The sequence below is a fragment of the Humulus lupulus genome, chromosome 5 (assembly GCF_963169125.1).
Source record: "Humulus lupulus chromosome 5, drHumLupu1.1, whole genome shotgun sequence".
Classification (NCBI taxonomy): domain Eukaryota; kingdom Viridiplantae; phylum Streptophyta; class Magnoliopsida; order Rosales; family Cannabaceae; genus Humulus; species Humulus lupulus.
The window spans coordinates 191,063,814-191,086,752 of record NC_084797.1 but is presented as its reverse complement, the minus strand read 5'-3'; the positions used below and the strand labels follow the sequence as shown (position 1 = coordinate 191,086,752).

The following is a 22,939-nucleotide window of genomic DNA, read 5'->3' as shown; positions in this document are numbered from 1 at the left end:
TAATCTAAACAAATCAATTTAGCATATAATTTGTTTAACCTAGGTTCTAAACTTCATCATAATCAACAATACCTATGACAATACTATCAATTACAACTTACCACATACACTTAGAACCCTAAACTATTAGGTGATAGTAATTCTAAGATGATAGTATAACAATGAAACATCTTAATTAGTTGGTCATCTAACAAAATATCACATAATCCATAACATTAATCATAGAAGAATAGAAGCAATTTAATATTGTAGAAATCAAGAAATAACATTCATTATTGAAAATTAAGAATTCATGTTTTGGGTTTTGAAATAACTCTTAACCTAACGCAACATCACCATATATGCTTAGAGACTTCAAAACACATTAGAATTACATCTCAACTTCATCTTGCAACTCTTTTTTGTAACCTATAAAATTCTTAAACCAAACTTGCATCAAATATATCATGAGTGTTATCAACAAAAATAACAACTTAGTTTAAATATCGAAAACTTACAAAATGAAGCTAAAATCTCTTAAAACATCAAATTAGCACCATCCATATACGAAAAAATTTACCAAAATATATATCTTACCTATTATATAAATGGCTATCAAACGGTATTTTGTATTTAACAGATTTTAGTATGGTTTAACAGAATTTGGTATGACTTTAACAGAATATGCTAAAAAAAAAGTTACTGTTTAACAGTAATAGTAAATAACCTTTCGCACCCTTTCAGAAGTACACATCATTTCAGGAGTACACAACCTTTCGCATTCAGTAACACATTACAAATAGATAAACATTATCTCATCAAACATCCTCTCTCATCATTATAAACTCTCAAATAATAAAAAATACCTCCTGAAACATACTCTCATATCAATTACACCTACAATATATATATATATTAAGAAAAAAAAATGCAGCCGTTGGATTTGCAACTCTCTGCTTACTTATCTCACTCAAATAAAATCTCTCAAATTTAAAGCCTTGAACGATCTTAAAATCTGAGCTCTGCACCAGCATCGTCCTCTATGATCGTTCTCTCTAACTCTGGCAAGTATTGTTTTTTAATTTTATTTATTTTCATTTTGTAAAGTCTTAAAATTTCCATGCACTCTTTTAGTTTATGATCTGGATTTTTGTCTCTATATTGGTTTATTCGAATAAATGATGTTGTTTTATTAGGATTTTAAAAGATATAATTTCAATGTTTGTATATATATGAGAAGAGTAAATATTGTATTATAGTATTTTTAATTTTTTTTAACAAAAAAAATCGTACTGTGAAACCAGGAACTATAACGAGATTTAGGTTGAGGAGGCTATAAGTAAATATTCTCATGTAAAGATTATTGTATTTTTTCTTTTTAGTGACATGAACAAGTGTAGTTCTTTGTCACTATAGACCACCAAATTAATCAACAATAGTAAGAACTATTAATAAATTGTGCCATATATTACTGTTCTCACATTTTGTCTATATATTGAAGAGTAATTTTTTTAAGTGCTCCTATTTGTGAGTACTGCATGCCTTCTGTTCTTTGAGGAAATAAATGATCGATTGCTCTCATATCAATTTAGTATGGTTTAACAGAATTTGGTATGAATTTAAACTCTAGAATGATTTCATCCTCCTGAAACAAAAAAATCTGAGGTTTATTTCACTTGTAGAAATTGTTGAAGTAATACAGTTTGATTTTATCCATGAAACTTATACATAAACATTAAAAAGGTTAGTGAGATTTCTTTTCATATAGTAATAGCATAGTAAAATTAGATGAGTACATATGCAAGTTTCAAATTAGTAATCCTGCAAAAACTGAAAAAAAAAACTACATTAGTTTAAACAAATAGATAAAAGAAAACTAATTCTTATTTACATAAACATAGAAAACTAAATTCAAAGGTAAGAGTTACATCTCATATTGTTTCTTACAAAAGTACAATCATCAATTCAGAAAACATAATACTCATGCATTGAACTATTTTTCTCTCCTCAGTGGTGTTAAAGAAATGCATTGATTTCTTATCTAAAAGTTTGAAGGAACAATCAAAAGGTTAGTGATTTTTTTTAATATACTAAAAAGATATTGATTTCCTCAAAACATTCATATAGTATTATAGGGGACCACTCTTTATTTTTACCAAAATCGAAAATAAAATAAAAAATGAATAACTCATAGGTTCAACATCATCCAAACAACCAATTTAAATTAAATAATTGTTAGTTGTGCTTTTTAAATTTTGTTAATTATAAATATTTTTAAAAAATAATTTTTATAAATTACTAATATCATTATTATCGAACACAGTCTAACTTTTATGTTTTGGCTATTAACCAGAGTCTCGTGACTATTTAAAAAAGAATGTTTAAAGATAGATAAGATAGATAGAATTTTGAGACTATGAGACATACATGGCAGTTGAGGATTGGTTTCCATATTGGAATAATACGAAGATTGTGGATTTGATTCTTATTACTTTCATAGTTGGAGAAGGTGATGAATAGATAGGGCAGAGCTGTCCTGTGTGTTTGGAGGAATTTGAAGTGGGAACGAGCTATGCACATATGCCACAATGTTTACATTTGTTTCATGTCGATTGTATTGTTAACTGGCTTTGTCGAAATCATTTTTGCCCAATTTGTTGAGCTCAATTATTTCATTTAAGTTGGTTTTAACCAGTTATATATTTAATATATTATATGTTATTGAAGCAATCACTGTTTGAAAATGTGTCTCAAAGTAATTCTTCACGTAGACAACAACTTTCTACTTAAATAATATTGTACATTTTAATAATCATGTTATTTATTATCCAATTAATTTTTTGAATATTACATCGTTTCTAAAAAATATAAAATATAACGTGCATTGCACGTATTTTATACCTAATATATATATATATATATATATATATAACAATGAACTTATCATATCCTATAAACTAAAATTTGATGTTGGGTTGTTTTAACTTTAATTTGTGCATAAATTCTTTAAAATAAGATATTAATAATATGTCTATTATCCAAACAACTTTAATGCATAAATTTTTTTCAAAAATTAATATTTTAATTTTTCTAAAATTTTGACCAAACTGGTACTAAATTCATATTATTCTAAGACGAATGTGAGTCTCTTTTTATACAATTAATATCAAAGCTCGCTAGTTGATCTACATGCAGATTTGTACGACTCACCACTACAGGAAAAAATGCTTTTAATAACACCGAAAATGTGTTATCAAAACATACGATAACACTTTCTGATGTGTTCAGACCGACTATGTTATTGTAGGTCAGGGTACTTTACATAACACTTTATCAGTGTTATACAGATGTGTTATTGTATTGTCAACGATAACACAATTTCTGTGTTATTTTAATATATAGATAAGTGTTGAATTATGTTATTTATATTCGATTATATAACACTTTTTTTGTGTTATACTACACTTTAGTATAACACATTTTTTGTGTTATACTAAACTTTAGTATAACACATTATTTGTGTTATACTACACTTTAGTATAACACATGTGTTATATTAGCTCAGAGAAACATAATCTTTTTTTACTTACACAAAACTAGGAAAACAAATATGAAAGTTGAAGCCAAATAAGGTAACATAAATATATTTTTATTAATTACTCAAATGTAATTACAATATTTAATCTACTAGTCTAGGCTTAAGAAATCATATTACAACATAATTTATGCCCAATACAAATTCCTTTATCACTAAATACAAAACAAGAAATGTATACAAAAATTAGTGAAATACATTCTTCCATTCTTTGCATCAATATCTCGATGGCTTTGCAGTTTCTTTGAAAGTGTTATGCTTCAAAAACAGGTCAGTAAATGCCACCCTCAAGTTCTTAACCTCTCTATCTAATTCACTTGGTGTCCTTTGCCTGCAAGATCCTAGAAAATGGAGTAGGATCCACCAAAAACTGAGATAAGTCTACAGATCAGTGCTTGAAGTATCATACAAAAATAAAACTGTAAAACCCACATAGCTCTTACCATTTTATGAAAGTTTTTTTAAAGTTTTTTCAAGACTACAGTATGTATTTCATCTTTTAGATACCACAAATTGTCAACAGCAGCAACTAAATTACTTGTAACTAAACTATACTAAATTTCTATGACTAGAATGATAGTAAATGTAGAAGCAAATATTAAATCCTTATGTTAATAAAACAAATCTAATGATCCACAGCACAAAAACCAATTGTTATCTTAAAAAATAAAAACCAATTGTTATCCACAACTTAAAATACAACAAAAAAAATTTAGTCTCATAAGAAAAAGCATTCACTGCCCAAAATAGAGGCAGAGATTAGCTAACTTGTGTATATTTCAAAGCATCTATTCAAACCAATCACGTCACAAGGCATATGGAATAAACACCACAAGGCAAAACTAGAAAACTAAAAATAACTAGGAAGCAGCCAATATGGAATAAACACCACAAGGCAAAACCAGAAAACTGCATGATCTCAAATAAAGATGCATAAACGCGATAGGCGATCCTAACAGACGAACAAGAAAAGAAGCTCACCATCTCAAAGCCATCTTAATAGGTGTTGAGAGACAAGACGTAAACACATCTGCAAGAAATTCAGCACTTTGTGGAAGAGTCTCATGTGCTTCACAACCTCCAAGTAGAATGCAATCCCTTGTGGATCCAGAGGAGCTAGAAGCAACCCAATCATGAAGCTGCCAAACCATCAAAACAAGTCACTATATTTACAAATATATTTATATATAAATATCTGAATTATAGATAATGAATTCATGTCACGTAGCACCTTAATTATCAATACATATATCAATTCATTATATGTTTTGAGTTAAAGCTTTACCTCAATAAAAGCATTCACAATATTCCCCCAGCTGTAGAGCAATCAAAAACATATATGGAGGGTGTCTTCAACCAAGAATCAAGGTCACTGATTGGCAAAGGGATATACTATGTATAACTCTGTAGTACCAATAACATTGGTGAGAAACCAAGCAAGACTCTAGTGATTGACCTTAAATTAAAGAGTCATAAAAGAGTTTCAAAGAAATAGAAGACCTTATTGAAAACCCAAATTTCACCACTAATGTTTCAAATGCTAATTAAATAGAAATTTACAAAGGAACAATGCTGCATAAATATCCAGTTTTGACATTAGACTCCAAATATCATAAATTCAAATTTATATAAGAGGATTAGTTAAAGCCAAAGCTTTACAACCTTAATTAACAATCAAAATACCTTCAAGACAGACTGCTTATTAGCTTTCTGAATGTGAATATTGGCAAGGAGAAGAATTAGATGTTCCCTCTGGTTGGCAACATTGCCTTCCTGGTTAGAAAACACATTATGAAAATTCAGAGAAGCATCAAAATATGAGCAATGCAGAAGAAAGAGCACATAGTCCAACCATGGAAAATAGAAATCAGAAGTACTTGGCAAAAATGGCCTGAATGGACAAGTAAAGTCATATCTCAACCTTTTTCTAGAGATTGTCTAGTCAGAAGCTATCTCCTTTAACATCTATTTTTTTAAGAAAAAAAACCTTAGAGCCATAGATAGTTTTCCAAACCATGAAATAGTCTTAGGAAGGGTACAATAATCAAATGCTTTACTCCAAAAAATGTATATATATATATATAATGTTAACAGCTTCAATACATACGACTTTAATTATATAAATCTGCATATATAGAGGAACACATTATGGTACTAATTCTACTGAACTTGGTACAAGCAACCTTCCCTTTTACTGAAGTGCCACCAGAGGAGTTGAGCACCTGCATAACAAAGAGGTAGGATTTACAAAAGGTATCCTACTATTCTCAGGCACATGCCCAAGGACAATGGCCTCAAATGCAGAAAATGAGGGACACTGGAATACCTCTCAGCAGACATCAAAACAAACTAATAACGGACTGTTTTCATATGAAAGCTATAGAAAATGTAGCATCAAACTAACCTCTGCTGTGCTCTTTCCTTCCCGGGCATTATAATTTATATTGGCATCTACAACTTTTTGAGAAGGAAAAAAACAAATTAATTAAATGATGATATCAGAATTCAAAATAAGCATGCACTTAGATATCAATATGTGTTGTAAAAAATAACTTTTCTGACTTATGAATCGTGAATTTGAAGCTCAATGCATTTACTTTTGTTTTTCAAAAGGAAACCCCTCGATAAGGAGGTTTAGATTGTGGTAATACAACAACAATAAAAAGTTAATAACAATGAGTTCTCAACTTTGGTAATTTTAAAATTAAGTCTTCAAGATAACCAACAAATTGACAAGCAAAGGTAAGCCAGCCCTGCCTTGCAGCCAGTTACGAACAAGACAATATTTACACAGATATATGTGTTCATGCATAGATTACACAGCTTTACATACCTCATGCTCGGGAAATGCCCCAATAACTCTTGCAATGTACTGTTTTTGCACCTGCCCTGCTTCAATTTGTGACAAATGCACTGTATTAAAGTGAAGAAAGAATATATCATGACTAAAAATACTTGTACTTACACTAAGTGCTGGAGAAAAGAGAAATACCCTTTTGTTTTACATATTAATGGATACAAAGACAAATTTTGCTTCTAATAATAAGTAGCTACAAATATACTTGTAAAAAAAAAAAGAAAAAAAAAGTAGCATAAAAAGCAGTACATAAGAAGCAGCAACAGCAGAAGAGAATGATTCACTATTATCAGCCTCTTTATGTGTATATATACCTCTTGTAATTCACTATCCAAGAACAAGTTTAAGGATTTGGAATGCAATATTAATGAGAAAGACTTAATCAAATCAAAGAGGTCTGGAGTAGTAATCTAAAATCATATTATCTATTTTTGTGTGAAATATATATGTTCTGAACTGTCTAAACATATGTGTGTATTTTTGTACCACTCCCAAGTTCAAAAGTAAGAAATAGTTTACTTTTTCCATGTGAAATATATATGTTCTGAACAGTAAAATACACTTGGTCCAATAAATGAGACTGTGAGGAATAATTTTACACAAGAAAACAATATGGAGATTATTTGCATTCATATGGATGCAAATCAAAGATGATGTCAAAGTACTCAAGCATAGCAGCTTTCTTCTTTTTTCATGTTTTTGCCAGCCAGCAATGAAGAATGAAAGATAAAGGCTTGAATACAAAAGCCAATGTAACAATACATTTTCTATACAGAACACATTCCAAATTAGTTTAAATGTACTTTCATTTGTCAGCTATTCTTCCAATCCAGGGAATTATCTTAACTATTATTTTATTGTACACACTATATAGAAATGATTTTGGAAGAAGAAAAAAAATGAACCACAATCTGCTTTCCATAAGCAATTTGCAATTCATGTCGAATACAAATGTAAAGGAAAAAATGTAAATAATTTGGAATGGAACCAACACCATTAGTTAGAGATCTGAACAGCCAGAAATTCAAGATGAAGATCAGAATCAGTAACAACTGCTTGTGGATGCATCAGACTGGGGCAGTCTCTCTTTAAAAATGTTCTTTCTGCCTACTAGTAAAAGCAACAATCAATAAAAGCCAAAAGAATCCAAAGTTTGAAACTTTCGAACACACTACTTCCATGATTTTAGAAACCACCAACAATTTAATAACAAACATGGTACTAGCTAAGCTCTTAAAAAATATCCTTCAGAATATGAGCCATGAAAATGGCTACTACTAGTTCTATAAAGCTATAATCAAAATCAAATCAGGAAGCTTTATGTTGCACATTGAAACAGAGGCCACAATCCCACATATCTTAATGTATTTTCACAGAAAAGCAACCCCAATAGCATATTGAAAACAAGTACAGAGCAATTAGTTAAACATGTTCTGCTAGTTGTTCACTACCACTCTAGCACTTCAATATTCTAGTGCCACACTATTCATTTCATATTTTCATTTGACATCTCTTTAGTAATTTTAAAGAAAGTACTAACAAAAATTTCAAGTACTAAAATTTATTTCCAAATAAAGAGCCATTAAGCTCTTAGCTTCATATAAAGCATAACCAAGGAGACACTAAAGTCTGATCTATGAATGAAAAATGTTGTTGCACCATAAAACTGGAAACAACAAGAAACAAAAAAGAAAAAACACAAGCTCAGTAATTCTGTAAACGAAAAGATTAAAACACATCATAACAATTAAAAGATGATTTTTAAGATAGCTTTTTCAAACCCCAAAGGAAGTAGGGAAAGAGAGGGGGGTAGGTAAGTTTACAATAAGGAAATCAAGAGAAAAAAGGTATGTGCAGAAATAAATTAAGTAAGAAAATTGGAATGCATCATAGCATATATGCTAAGGCTAACTGCAACCCCTCACATCTGAAAACTTCTTATATTTCTTTACACCCCTCAAAGTTACATGAACACATTGACATTCATGCTTGCACAATTGGGATACTTATTGTTATAACAAACCAAAATTTCAAGAAAGCATTGTTAATAGCAAGCAAAATAGAAGAACCAAATATAAATGCCTACAAACTATAATTATGAAGTCAAATGATTAAGACCAACTTATTTCTAGGCACAGGACAATAAACTAATGGTTAGATACTTTTTTTTTAAAAAAAAGTCTTAGCCTTTATTAATGATGTTGAAATAGTAAGGTTGTCACATAGAGAAATATAAATAAATTTCAATGAAATACGTCCTTGAGCTTTGCCATTGTGTTCTCCACCAAAGCATTATTGAATAAAAAGCCAACAATAGAGCATTTCCAGCCATTATTACAGCCACATAATATATTTAACTGTGGTCCTTGCAAGAAGTTCGCCCATTTTCTGGCAAAGATCCAACTGAAACACGTGCACACGTATGAGGAAAGAAAAGAGGACAAACATATTATTGTAACACAACTCTTAAAGAACACAAAGAAGGTTTTACAAGTCTTATTATTTTCATCTACATAAATAGAAAGTACATAACCAGCATATATCATATCATCATATCTATCCATGTTACTTAGTTAAGAAAAGAAAAAACAACTTTCTTCAATTAAGGTGTCTGTCAATTTAGTATATATCATTTTTAACACTTGACCAGGAAGAAATTTGAGCTAAAGAACCTTTCAAATTTAATGCATTTAAGCTAAACAGAGTTTTCATGGTATAACTGCCCATCAACTAAAGGGAATAGATTTAATGCATCTCTAAACAAGACATGTTCTGTTATCTGAGCTTCTAAACATCATCATGGAAAATCAAAAGGTTTCAATTACATAATTCAAAAGAAGAATCTTTAAGATGCAAAAAGAGTAAAGATGGTGATAGAGGGTCATCAAGTTGCTTGCTAGTTCTAAATCAAAAACACTAATGCAAAATAACTCATAATGTCAATGTCCACCAACTCCAACCTTGCACTGACATAATCAAATCAAATCAAATCCAATGAACTCTTTGGCCTACGAAAATAAAGTAACTACAAAAGAAGAAGCTTTAAGAAGAAAATAGAATAAATATGGTTATACAGGGTCATCAACTTATTCTTAGTGGGAAAAACTGGGCTTAAAATTTGCTAAAAAGAAACAATGCATGAATTAAATACCTGTCCATCTGTTAGCTGTTGAATGAGCAACTTCAATTGCACTTCCTGCCGGTGTAATAACCACAATTAGTATGCATAACAAATAAGCTATCTAGCATCAAGCAGTTAATCTCAATTAACAGTATCTAGAGTTTAGGCCTAAGAAGAAAGTCTGAACTCATTGCTTCAAAGGCAGCTGGATCATTGTCCGCATATTGTTCCATTTCTTCCTAAAAATAATAACAAAATGCAATTAGAAACTCAAAGCAAATTTAGAATCCTTGGCTGCATTGAGGAATGCCAAATCATTTAACAACCTTCAGCTCAGTATGCTTTTGCTGAATGGATTTCAACTCATTTAAAGCCTCCTCTCTTTCATCCTGGAAAATGCTAACATGTCAGACAAATAATAACCTAAGAGTTCATTTCTATAAACTAGTTCAAACCCTGGTAAGACATATAGGGTCTTTAAGGATGCTCATAGATGCCTCTCGCCCCTTCTTTAACGATTCACACTGCTCAGCAAGTTCTGCAAACTGCTTCTTACTGCTATGAAGATCAGATTCAAGTTTGCGAGTTACATTTCTCAGCTGCCCAATGTTTCAATATCAGTACAAGATAAAGTAGTTACATGATTTATAAGGGCACCAAATTTACCTGATTTCCAGCACAGCTAGGAAGACTCCAAAAATACACCTGGAATTTTAAAAAAACTCACGATTAGAAAAAACTCCCAATATAAACAAGTTGTAAAATAGTTTCACATCAACACGCAATTGTTGCTATCTGTTTTCTCTGCAGTTTAAGAAAGCCAAAAGCATTTAATGAAAACAGCATACGATACATTTCAAGCCTATACGATAAGCCAACATAATACGTCACGTAACAATCCCAACTAAACGAGTGCTCCTAATCTTCAAAATAGACTTCTCGCCAGACCCATTACTAAAAAAAACAAAAATCCTAAAACACCATTTTACTAAGGAAAACTAAAGAATGAAGAAACGAAGTTTGAAAACAAGAAGAGAAAAAAGAAACCTCCCCAAAAAACCTTAACGAGCTTACCTGGGCACCACGTTAAGTTCCAACTCTAACAATCTTCCAAGCTAGGCTCCAAGAAACACCTAAAAATCCAACACTAGATTAAAAGAAACAAAAAAGGTTGCTCCTTTAACAGTCATCTACTCAATATCCAAAACCCAAACCCACTACCATTCTTTTCTATCTGACCCCAGTAATGACTCCTAAACTTTCCAAGAAAACCCACAAGCAACAGTTCCTTACACAGCAAAACAAAGGCAAGCAAGAGTGATATTCTTTTTAAAGTAAAAATCGACATACACTAACCTCCGAAACAAATCCCTTTTCTCTTTCCTGGAAAAGAATCCGATAGAGTGAAAGTTCCGGAAATGAGTCGAATACGGGAAGAAAAAGTGGGAGGAAAAACGTCAGGTGAAAACAAAGAGAAGCAAAATGAAACGGGCTTCTTGGGAATTCACATGTTGGGATTAAATAGGCATTTGGGGAGAAGAGGAAGAGGCAAAAGGGGAGGTAGTGGAAGTGGGAGTAGTAGTAGTAGTAGTGAGAGGGAATCGGATTATGGAATAATGGTAGTGCCAATGAGACCGGTACAAGTTGGCAATGGAATTGGAAAGGAGAAGGGCCGGTGGTGGACATTTGGGAAAGTCGGGTCGATCGGGTGTCTTCATTCAAGCGACGATACAGAAGAAGAACGAAACGAAGTGAGAGGCCGGGGGGCAGGGAAAAGAGTCGAGTCGATCAGGCTCGACGACCGGGAGAAGCAAAACGAAATTAGGATTTGGCCGAAGGGTCTCTCGGGTCTCACAAATTTTCTGGTCTCAGGAATGAAAAAAAAAGGCTAAGGGGCGGGTCTCACAAATTTTCAGTTCTCAGGAATGAAAAAAAAAGGCTAAGTGGCGGGATGGTGTATATTACCGCCCTTTTTTCATGCCCAATATAATACTCTAGCATAACACATTTTTATTAGTATTATATTCATGTGTTATGGAAATGGGTATTTGGTGTAGTGCACCCTCTCTAAATTTTTTTTTTTTTGTATTTTCTTTTGTACATGCACATTCATTATAAATTGGGGAGGTAGTCGTTTAATTCAATAAGAAGGTTGAGATATATTTTTTTACTTAAAACTCACAAAATATGCATACTATATTGTAAGTAGGCATTTCTTTATATAAAACTTATTAAGTGTTCTTTGCCATGTATAATATTTGGCTTCTTATACGTTAGCATAATTAATCCTAAGTAAAATACAAAAATTGTGTGGTTGTCAAGTTCTAGCTATTAACCATCATTAATCTATTAAAGAGAAAGATTACTCAATTCTAAAAGTATATGGATGAGATATTATCATTCATTAATAAAGTGAACCAATAGTTTTTTTGTTATGTTAGGAAAGTGAACCAATAGTTGAATGTTTCCTTTTTCTTTTTTCTTTTTTTAGTAAAAAACATCCTTATTATTTCATTAAGAATAATTAATTTGCAAGTGGTACAATTGGATTTGGAGGGGATCGTTAAAACTTAAAGGCGTGTTGTCCCAATAATACGCGTAAATAGTTTTATTAAAATAAGAAAGAAACGTATAATAATAATATGTAATAGGTACAAAGAGTACAATTCCAAATAGATCATTTAGGCAGCAAATTGGCTCCCCAACTTGCCATTCTTGTCCCTATCAGGTGACCATTTCTTTTTCTCCAAAAGCATAACCAAATCTAAACTATAACTTATCTTCTCACCCAACATAATATATATGCAAACTTTATATATATATATATATTCATTTTTACTAAATATTATTAATTATTTCGCATAGGATGACATCCACCTTGCTCTTATTATCCTTTTTTTTTCTTTTTCTTTTTTCTTTGAAGAGTTTATTATTTGGAAACTTGAACTTATTCTTGTTGATTGGTATGTGTTTTAGGTTTTTGATTTTGATTGTTGCCTGATGATGATTGAATTTATCTATTTTTGTTAAATAAGTGCAAACCTGCCATTTTCTAAAAATAAGCCAGCTAACTTACCAACGGCTATATGTGGTTTCATAAAAAATATGGTAAGACTAATAATAAAATGTGTCAAAATAAGGTTAATCTTGTAGTTTTACTTTAGAAGTTGTGTTTTCAAATGTCTATACTTCGGGAGAGGTTTTATATTATGAATTTTTATCTTAAAACAGTCATATATTTATTGTAAGTTTTAATTTTGGTAAGATCATAAAAGTAAATTTTATAAAATTTACAATAATTACCTCCGAGAGAAAGGTAAATTTCATATTTGTTTTTATGATAAATTTATGGCTCCGCATAATTAAATAAAAAAAATTATAATACTCTTGTATGCATGTAACAAAACACTATCACATCAATAATAATAACTCAATTGATATCCTCATAGATATCTAACATTGAATAATCATACATAACTAATCTTTTTTTTACAAATGTCCGAATAATTAATCACATTACTTTATTTAACTTTCTCATTAAGAAAACATTTTTTAAAAATGATTTTGACCTAATAAAACATATTTACAGCTTTTTTCCAAGCATTTGTGCACTACCATGTTTAATATGCCCTCATGCTTTACAAAAATAAATAAATAATTTAATTATATTATACCCTTTTTCATATCATTTTATTTTGATGATTATTTTCTTCCTTAAAAAATATAGTTGACAATTTGAAAATTTTCACTTGGTGAATATGGGTGTTGAATTATATCATTTTGATTTGATGTTTTCATACCATCTTGATTTGATGAATTATACTTTTTTCATTCATTCTCTTACAGGTGTATATGTACAAGATATATATATATATATATATAAGATAATGAATAGAGTAAATTCCTAGAATCAATGCTTAAAAAAATTATGATTTTAAATTATCAGCATATATGACAACACAATTTAACAATACATACAAATGAATGTTAGCGCGTGATAAATATGTATAACATGTTATAAATTATAATTGAGATTGTTGAGATCTCACTCCTTTTGTCAAACTGAACGCTATCTTTTATCAATGCAAATTACATAATCGAAGACAAATCAACCAAAACTAAAGTAAAGACAATGAACAAGAGACATACGTGATTTGACTAATGTGATCTATATCCACAACCACAAAGAGTCTCTTATTCAGATTTCAACAAGTACAAAATCATTTTTTACAAGTTATAGCTTTCATATGTAATTCTCAATAATAATAATAATAATAAAAAGAAGAATAAAATTCTCTGTACACATGTTTTTCTATTCTCACTTGAAATCACTTGAAATGATTTCAACAACTTGAAACTAAGGACTCGTAACAGTAACAGAGATCCATAATTTTAACATAATGATTAAACCCTCAATTTTTACGTCAAAATTTGATGCATATTGTATATTTGTATTTTTTTTTTTTTTTTTTTGAGATAATGACGACAAAATTACTCAAGTAGTTTAAATTCATGTAGTTAAATACTTATGTAAAAGATTTAACGACAAAACTATTTAAGTAATGGATTTTCTTTACCATTAAGTTAATTGTTAAAACTAATTATATGAGACACGTGACAACTTCCAATTTATCTATTTTTTTTTAATTTTTAAATATTTTAAAATTAATTAAAAATTTAGGGAAAAAATAAATAACATATTTTAAATTCATAAAAAATTAAACACATGTATTTTAAAAACTAAAAAAATTAACATAATTTAATAAAAATCATAAAATATTCATTTTTAATCAACATGAAATTAGATTGTATTTAGATTTTAATCAAAATCAAAATGAAATGTTAATGAATTTATTTGGATTTTTCATTATATTAATGGTTTTTAGTTTTAAAAATACCCATGTTAAAATTTTGGAATTTAAATATTTTATTTTATTTTTTCTGAATTTTTTATTATTTTAAAATATTTAAAAATTAAACTTTCAGGAATTAAAATATATTTTTTAGTTTTTTCTGAATTTTTAAATATTTTTAATTATTTTAAAAATATTTTGGATGAATTGGAGGCTGTCACATGTCCCATAGGGTTAGTTTTAAAATATTTTGCATAAACTATTTTTAGTTTCTAATGTAACTCGCAATATCCTTTAGTGAATTTGGTGAAGAAAAAGAGCTCAAATCATATTAATATTATATATAAATTTTAAATTTAAATTTTTTGCTAGTTTTTTAAAAAAAAAAAACGTTTGTTTGTAGTTGATAATAAATTATACTATGTTATATGTTTAATATGATATTATTATAATACATGAAGTTTAAGTTTAAATTTAATTAAATTTTATTTAAGTTATAAAACGTATGATTTTATTATTTTTAAATAATTTTTATTGTAAAATATCTCAAAAATATTATATTATATTTTATTTAATTATTTATTTATTTAATTTAATTTAAGTTTAAAGTCTGTTTATAATCTATATTTAAATGTAAAATTATTGTATCATATATAAAAATATTCTATTAAAATTAAAAAAAAATAAAAATAAAAAACTCTTAAAACTAAAAAAATTTCATTATCTACCTACTTATTGTACATAGTAGAAGAGATATTGATTTTGTTTTTTTGAAAGTGTAGTAAAAAATTGGAGGTGTATTGGGACTAGATTTGAGGTAGTTTGCGGATGAATATTAGATATTGAGGAGAGTATTTATAGAGTATCTACGTTGGAATTAGTGCCGATAACTCATAAATGTGAACCTAACCGAACCGAACCAATCTACAATCTACAATCTACAATCTACATTCCACTAAGTACACAGTCCGTACGCTTCTCCCACAAAACCACATGGAACAAACACTTCATTATGATAAATCTTTTTCTTTTTCTTTCGTAACAAAGGAAGCCAGAACCTTCTTCAACTTTTTCCCCATTTTTGTCACCGTTATCTTATATTATTTTTTAAAAAATGCATGGTTCTTCTTAATCCAGGCTATAATAAATACAAAGAATTGTAATGAAAAGTCCCACAAATCTATTTCATTTCAATTTTTTTTTCCTTTTTCTTATTCGTTCATTTCCCTACATTTTGCCAAATTGCCAGCCAAAAGTGAGATGGGTTTTCCTTGTAATTTACTTTTAAAAGTTGAAAACTCAACAGAGTTAATAGCTTTCACACATAGTGCGCCCAAGTCCATTTTTGTGGTCCCTGCTTACATTTTTCGTTGTGTAACCCATTTGACCGAAATTCTATATATTTGTTGTAGCGTCAACCCTTCATTTCATAAATACTTCTCGAAAAGTTTTATTTTTCCTTTTCCTTCTATAACTATTCTAATGGTAGGGTCTCCTAAAATCTTGGCTGTGATCGCATGAACTTAATTTAATATATATTATGGTCTTAAATCATAATATATACATTGATAACTATTGGTTTCTGGCTTATAGTCCTAATCATGTATTGGTTTTTGGCTGATATATATAAAAATAAAACATGGGAAAGTTTTGGGATTTGTTGTGGGGAACAGTCAGTAGTTGTTGGGTCACTCTGACTCGGAAGGCAGTGGAAGAAGAAGAAGAGGAAGAAAGAAGCAACTATTTTGGCACAACTGTAGATAAAGCATTGGGTAATTATTATTGTAATTTACTATTTATCAGTGTCCAATCTTTTTAGAATCAATTAATGTTTTCTAATTGCCGGTTATGATCAGTAACCTGTCAATGGCTTATCTTGCCCACTAACCCTGAAGATCAATGGCTGTATCAAGAAATAAGAAAAATATTTGTTATGATGAAAATGACATTTTTGCTTAATTTTTTTTTATTTTATTTGGGTGGCTGTTTTGTTTTGTTTTGCCTTGTTTTTTTCCCTTATAGTGAATTTTCTATAATATCATATTTTGCTGGTTTGCTTTGTATCAGAAAGTTGCAAGGTGGGGAGGGAGGGCCATTTATTGATTATTCTTTTTTCATTGCAAGTTGGGTATTGTGGATTACATCCATATTTTTTCTGTCATAGAAATAAATTCTCACTTATACAGGACCTAATTTTTTTACTGGTCTGAATTTTGAAATTCTATAGATATATATATATTGAATAAACAGACATAATTGGAGCCTTGTGGCTGCTTCAATATTTAAGTTCCTCTCTTCTTTCATGGTCTTTGCATTTAAGTACCATATTGTTTCAAGGATAGAATTTTGACCTTGGACAAAATGACAACAAAGAGAGGAAAGCACTCCCAGGTACACTTTAATGTGCTTATCTTTGTTCTTCTGTTTTGGTCTCCTCTTCTGAACTTGGATCAATATTAATTATTCTCAATGTCTTTTCTTGGTATGGCTGCAGCCTTTTTGGCCTTCCCTTGTGATGAAAAAATGGTTAAATATACAGCCTAAGGTGTATGAGTATAGTGAAGATGAGGTCGACACTGAAACGGAGAGCGAAGATGATGGTAAAGTCTTTAGCAGCTTTGAATATGAGTGTGTCCTTTCTATGATTTATGAGCTTGATCACGTTTCTGCATTCCTATTTCAGCTTGCTCACTTAAAGATGCCAGAATGCACACTTGTGAGAGTCGTGCCAGTAGGATGCTGTGGAATCAACCTGTTTCGACTCAAACTTCAGGCAGGCCCTGAATTTATTGTACTAGATTGGTTCTGTTAGGACTTAGTTTCTTTTCTTAATCTGAACTAAACTCTCTATGCTGCATATTCGGCTCTTCTTTGTCATGGCAAGAAGTGTGTGCCTTTGATCACTATTGATCTTTTGTGGTTTTGCTTATTTTTACTATTAAATTCTTCACCATTATATTTTGTTTTCATCTTTTAAACTAAAAATTTTCTGCTTGGTATTTATCCTTATTTCTTTTAGAGGGAACTTATATTCTTCTTGATGTTCAACAAGTAATTGTTGATAATTTGGTTTGCTATTCATAACTTTTTGAAGTTTGTTGGTTCAGATAAATCTAATAAAAGCTATTGGTCAAGACATAAGAGAGGAAAATCAGAAACCTTGCGCGTGCAGTACATAAACACAAAGGATGTGAGGTTTGGCTTTTATTCTTTTTGTGCTTGCTGTGTTGCTTGGAAGTATGGTTGATGTGATTCTTACTGAAACAAATTGGGACGTTTTGGTTTTCTGTAGGGTGACAATTGGCACTTGGAATGTTGCAGGGATTGCTCCATCTGGTGATCTTGATATCGATGATTGGCTTTCCACAGAAGAACCATCAGACATTTACATTATTGGGTGAGTACTTCCTCATATGTAAGGTGTCATGTATGGACTTGTCTTTATGTGGAAGATGTACTGTTTATAGGGTCATGTCTTTTACAACTTGCCATCATCTACCTTCCTTTACAATACTTAAGAATGTTTTCAGCTTTAAAAGTTTTCTGGACAAAGTTAAAATATATTGTTTGCTTCTTCTTTTTACAGGTTCCAAGAAATAGTCCCTTTGAATGCTGGGAATGTACTTGGAGCTGAAGATAACAAACCAATTCCAAAATGGGAAGCAATCATTCGAAGAACTCTGAACAAGTCCTTTGAACCTGAAGGCAAGCACAAAAGTTACAGTGCCCCACCCTCTCCAGTAATGAGGACATCTTCTGTTGCTGATGTGCTTGCAGATGACATTGATGCTCATCCATTAGAATTGCAGACCAATGATTTTGATGATGGTTTTGACATGGAGCGAGAAGAGTTTAACAAAGCAATTGGTTTGGGAAAGAACTTACAGTTGAAAAGAATATATGGGGTTGATGATATTAAATTGGACTGGCCCGAACGTTCATTAGAGCCAACTCAACAAGTTATCTCCACCAACTCAAAATTGCGGAGGGTTCTCAGCAGTAATGCAAGAATTGGCTTTAATGGCCTTGAGAATTCTCTTATGGTCAATCAACATGTGCCACTAAATGGTAGTAGACTGAGAAGGTCAAGTCATAGCTCTGGAAACCTTGGGTTGATGTGGATGGAAAAAGAACAGGAGCCAGAAGTTCTTGACACTGTCCTTGACTTGGTTGATCTATCTTCTGAAGAAGAAGATGATGACATGTTTCCTGATATTTCAAATGATCAAGTTGGTGATGAATCTGTCAACACTGTGAAACCACGTCCTAGATATGTGAAGCTTGTCAGCAAGCAGATGGTAGGGATATATATCTCAGTTTGGGTGCGTAAGAGGTTGAGAAGACACATAAACAATTTGAAAGTTTTTCCTGTTGGGACTGGCCTAATGGGGTACATGGGAAACAAGGTATATCTCTTTTACTATGCTATAGTGGCACAACATCCTTATGGTAACCTTAATAAAAAAGTTAAATAACAAACATTGATGTTCTGAAGTACATATGGAACACAAATTTCTGATTGCATATTGGACAAAGAAGTAAATCAGTTATGCCATGCTTGCATATTAACAATCATTGTTATAATAGTTTTCCTGTTTTGCACTTTAGATAAGATAGAAACCATATTTATGTGCCTACCCATTTTCGATAAGTTGCAAGCTGATCTTGGTAGGCCATAATTGGCGTTAATCATATTGAATCATTGTTATGTTTGGTGTTTGTTAGTTAAATCTTAGCATTTATGGTTGCTGATACAGGGATCTGTTTCAGTCAGCATGTCACTTTTTCACTCGCGGTTGTGTTTTGTTTGTTCTCATCTGACCTCTGGTCAGAAGGAGGGAGCTGAACAAAAACGTAACTCAGATGTGAATGAAATCATACGACGTACTCGGTTCTCACCAAGTGTCTTTGGTGATCAACCTTTGACAATTCCATCACACGAGTAAGCATCAGATGAACATTCAAATTTTTACTATGCTTGAGGAAAAACCAATTTTGGTCAATTCTCTGAACTGCTGCAGTGTCTGGTTTCTTGTTACTTTCCATGTTTTAATGTCTCTAGCCTCTCATTAATAATATTTAAGTGTTGAGCCTGAAGTTCACTTAGACCTAGGCTCAATCTTTAAGTCCACAGGCTAAGGCTAAATGTTAGAATGAATGGTATATTTGCTTGTTCATGTCAGTGATACTACTTTTCTTTGTAAATGAATCTTGGATAATAGAGGGAGAGACAATTATAACAATCCAAGTATGTTGAAAAATTAAAATAGATGTGGAATGTTTTGCTTGAATTTTCACTACTTAGAAAGAAGAGGACACAAGATCATTGCTTTTTATTATTTTTGTATAGCTAGGTTCTCTAGTATGGGTATGCGTTAAATTTTTTACCAAATTGCTCCTCCCATCTGCTCAATTTGGCATTTTTTCAGTTGAACTTCTCACTTATTATTCTTTCTATACACTTTAAACTTGAAATCTGACATGGTGTTTCTGTCAACAGTCAAATATTCTGGTTTGGGGATTTAAATTATCGACTCAATATGTTGGATCATGAGGTAAGGAAGCTTGTCTCTTTGAAGAGATGGGATGAACTTCTAAAGAATGATCAGGTCAGATCCTCATTTCTAAATTTGAACAACCATGTCCTCTTAGTCTAGCTATCATGGAAATTGGAACTAATGTCAATAATTTTACTTGATGTTGCAGCTAACCAAGGAGCTTCGCAGGGGACATGTATTTGAGGGATGGAAAGAGGGGGCCATTGACTTTCCACCCACTTACAAGTATGAGATCAACACTGATAGATATGTAGGCGAGAACCCGAAAGAAGGAGAGAAGAAGAGATCTCCAGCATGGTAAGTACTGCTTATTTCTTGGGATTCACAGGAAACACAAAACTGGCAATTGTAAGGGATAAGTTGGGAAGAAATTTGTGTTTCTCGAATATGCTACTCTCTTGTGGTGAAAGTTTTAAGTTATTAGTCTTTAATAGTTTTAGTTGCTTAAAACTTCCACAAGCCTTTAGCATTGATATGGTTGGATTACTATTACTCTCTTGCAATAACTATCTCATGGAATCTTTTTGTGCTCGAAAATAAGTAAAGGAATCTTAAACTGAAACAGCACTCTAACATAAGATCAGTTTGACTGAGATTGATACGTGTTTGGCATTGTATTACATACCTCTCAAGTTTCCATCTTGCTCTATTAAATTTGGAAGAAAGGGAGGGATATTATGTACCATAATCATTTCATGCTTAACTACTTTAAAGTTAAAAATTCATCATAACCGTGGCTGTTGAATACTTGATTGCATCAGGTGTGACCGCATACTATGGCTCGGAAAAGGTATAAAACAACTTTCTTACTATCGGTCAGAGATAAGGGTCTCAGATCATCGACCAGTCAGTTCAGTATTTGCGGTAGAAGTTGAAGTCTTAAATCAACGGAAGCTTAAAAAAGCTATCAATTTCACCAGTGCAGTAGTACATCCTGCCGTTTTTTCTGATGAAGAGAGGAACTATGAATATTAGTAGAGACTAGGTAACCATCTTGTGATTTCACAATTTCTCTCTTGTAGTTTCAAATTTTAGCAATTTTAATTTGGCGCATAATTAAAGAAGACCATGCAAAATATACAATCTAAAGACTAATTTGCTCATGCTTAGGGAATAAAAATTCATGTGAATAATCAGATTGAATGTCCATTAGTCTTAAAAGGGAAGTTTTGCTTAATCTACCACATTATGCCTTAACGATGTTTTTGTACTTATAAATCAAATGTGGAGTTCTCTCTTCTCATAACATCATTTTTCTTCTTCTTTCTGAATCAGTGTGTTGACAATTACACTGACAAGGTTGAGGAATGTTGTGAATTTTTGACCAATGCATAGGAGGATGCTGCTGTTAGGTACCATGAGGGTCACTCACACCAGCATGAAGATTATAGTTATAGGATAAGATGCTAATTTCTGAATATGACCAGGCTATACTGATACTATACAGAGATTTAGTGAAATAGAATAAGGTGTGAATGTACATAGGAAAGCCAAACCAAACCAAACATGTCTATTTTATCATGAGTAATGATATGTGTACCAAAAATTTTCACTCAAACATTACAGTGACACTACCTTTTTAAAACAGTGAGTCCCAGTTTTGATAAATGTAATTAGCTAGGCTAAACTGTCATATTTTTGTGTGTAATATTTAGGTGCATATTTTGAGTGCACATGTCATTACTCATTTTATCATGGAGACCTTTCAAGACACTTGTGTTCATTACTGATTTTGGATGTGGTTTTATTCTTTAAGGGTTTTTAGCACCCTTTTCTTTGGCTCATTTATTTCTTTTAGTTTCCATTTTTTTGGTGTATGTTTATTGGACAGACCACAAATATGAATTAGCAATTAACAACAATTTTGTCTCTTATTTAAATCCTCTTTTAAATGGGTATTTTGACTAAAGAAAATGTACATATATAGTCTATGACGTGTAACTTTTTTTCTTCCTTTAAGGTATGTCTTGGATGTGCACAACTTAAGGGGGACTATATATAAATATAAGAAGGATAATTAGCGGTTGAAGTTCATGATATTTTACAAATGTAGCATTAAAGTCTTTTATCTTTTTCTTTTGCTCGAAAAAGTTCATAATGTTACATAATTGTTGTACATTTTCCTCAAATCATTATCCACCCGTTAAAATGGGGATTAAGCAGGAATGTTAGAGACTATTGTTGCTAAAAATAAAAGGATTAATGACTTAAATACTTCAATTTTGAAAGAACCAGAAGTTTAGCCACCAATCTATATAATTAATATTTTTTTCAAGAAGATGAAATACTCTATAATTAACATATATATATATAATTGTTTCTTAGATTTTTTAAGGGGACTATTGACTACTATAGACAAGTTGTGGTTATACCACTGTATAATTCTATATTGTTTTTTTAATTACAAAATTAAGACAAAATAATTTTTGTACATTACGTCATATATTAGTTTCTCAATTTTTTTTTACATTATTTAAATATTTTTATTAATTAAAATAATAGAAAATAATAACTTTGGAGAGGGAAATAAAGAAAATTGAATGAATGCTTTTTTTATATAAAATATGTTTAAAAGAGCTCTAAAAAAATCTATAATGTAGACAAAAAAATTATTAATATTAATCTTTTATATTAATAATTTCCTTCTAGAATTTTATAGCTCATTTAAACATTTTTTTTAAATTATTCAATTTTCTTTCTCTCTCTTTCCAAATTTATTAGTTTTTATTTCTCTTATTTATTATTTTATTTAAATATATAATATTTAAATGATGTAAAGAAAATATAGAGAAACATATATATCGTAAAAAAAATTATTTTGTCTTAATTTTGTAATTAAAATAATAATATGAAATTATACAATGGTAGAACCACAACCTGTTTAGGACAGTCAATAGTCCCTTTAAAAATCTAAGAGATAATTTTTTTGGGGGATATTTGTGGTATAAGGACCTAATATTTGGGATTTGTACGTAG

The 22,939-nt window shown here is 30.6% G+C and overlaps 2 protein-coding genes across 16 annotated transcripts; one reads left to right on the top strand and one right to left on the bottom strand.

The window, feature by feature from the left end:
* Nucleotides 1-3,802: 3,802 nt before the first annotated feature.
* On the bottom strand, nucleotides 3,803-11,865 carry LOC133777966 (uncharacterized). Of its 11 annotated transcripts, none has more exons than XR_009868937.1 (12): nucleotides 10,909-11,857; nucleotides 10,627-10,685; nucleotides 10,219-10,257; nucleotides 9,879-10,151; nucleotides 9,740-9,791; nucleotides 9,583-9,627; nucleotides 6,408-8,834; nucleotides 5,979-6,031; nucleotides 5,258-5,796; nucleotides 4,860-4,978; nucleotides 4,556-4,713; nucleotides 3,803-3,915 (listed from the first exon to the last, which is right to left on the bottom strand). XR_009868937.1 is itself a non-coding variant. In XM_062217733.1 (4 exons), the coding sequence occupies exons 1-3, from the start codon at nucleotides 11,236-11,238 to the stop codon at nucleotides 10,002-10,004; spliced, it is 519 nt and encodes a 172-aa protein (XP_062073717.1). In that variant the 5' UTR covers nucleotides 11,239-11,865; the 3' UTR covers nucleotides 9,636-9,791; nucleotides 9,879-10,001. The 11 variants fall into 11 exon arrangements, 1 of the variants encoding a protein (XP_062073717.1); XR_009868941.1 differs by having other exon boundaries at nucleotides 9,879-10,110; XR_009868944.1 differs by lacking the exon at nucleotides 10,909-11,857 and having other exon boundaries at nucleotides 5,258-5,347; nucleotides 5,744-5,796; nucleotides 10,627-10,899.
* Nucleotides 11,866-15,866: 4,001 nt separating this feature from the next.
* LOC133777965 (type I inositol polyphosphate 5-phosphatase 2) lies at nucleotides 15,867-21,747 on the top strand. Of its 5 annotated transcripts, none has more exons than XM_062217731.1 (12): nucleotides 15,870-16,177; nucleotides 16,656-16,796; nucleotides 16,900-17,005; nucleotides 17,089-17,178; nucleotides 17,513-17,600; nucleotides 17,698-17,802; nucleotides 17,992-18,811; nucleotides 19,163-19,347; nucleotides 19,906-20,014; nucleotides 20,112-20,260; nucleotides 20,725-20,948; nucleotides 21,239-21,747. In XM_062217731.1, exons 2-11 carry the CDS (start codon nucleotides 16,767-16,769, stop codon nucleotides 20,936-20,938), a joined length of 1,896 nt encoding a protein of 631 aa, XP_062073715.1. In that variant the 5' UTR covers nucleotides 15,870-16,177; nucleotides 16,656-16,766; the 3' UTR covers nucleotides 20,939-20,948; nucleotides 21,239-21,747. The 5 variants fall into 5 exon arrangements, with proteins under 5 accessions (XP_062073716.1, XP_062073715.1, XP_062073714.1 ...); XM_062217730.1 differs by having other exon boundaries at nucleotides 16,633-16,796; XM_062217729.1 differs by having other exon boundaries at nucleotides 16,473-16,796.
* The last annotated feature ends 1,192 nt before the right edge of the window (nucleotides 21,748-22,939 follow it).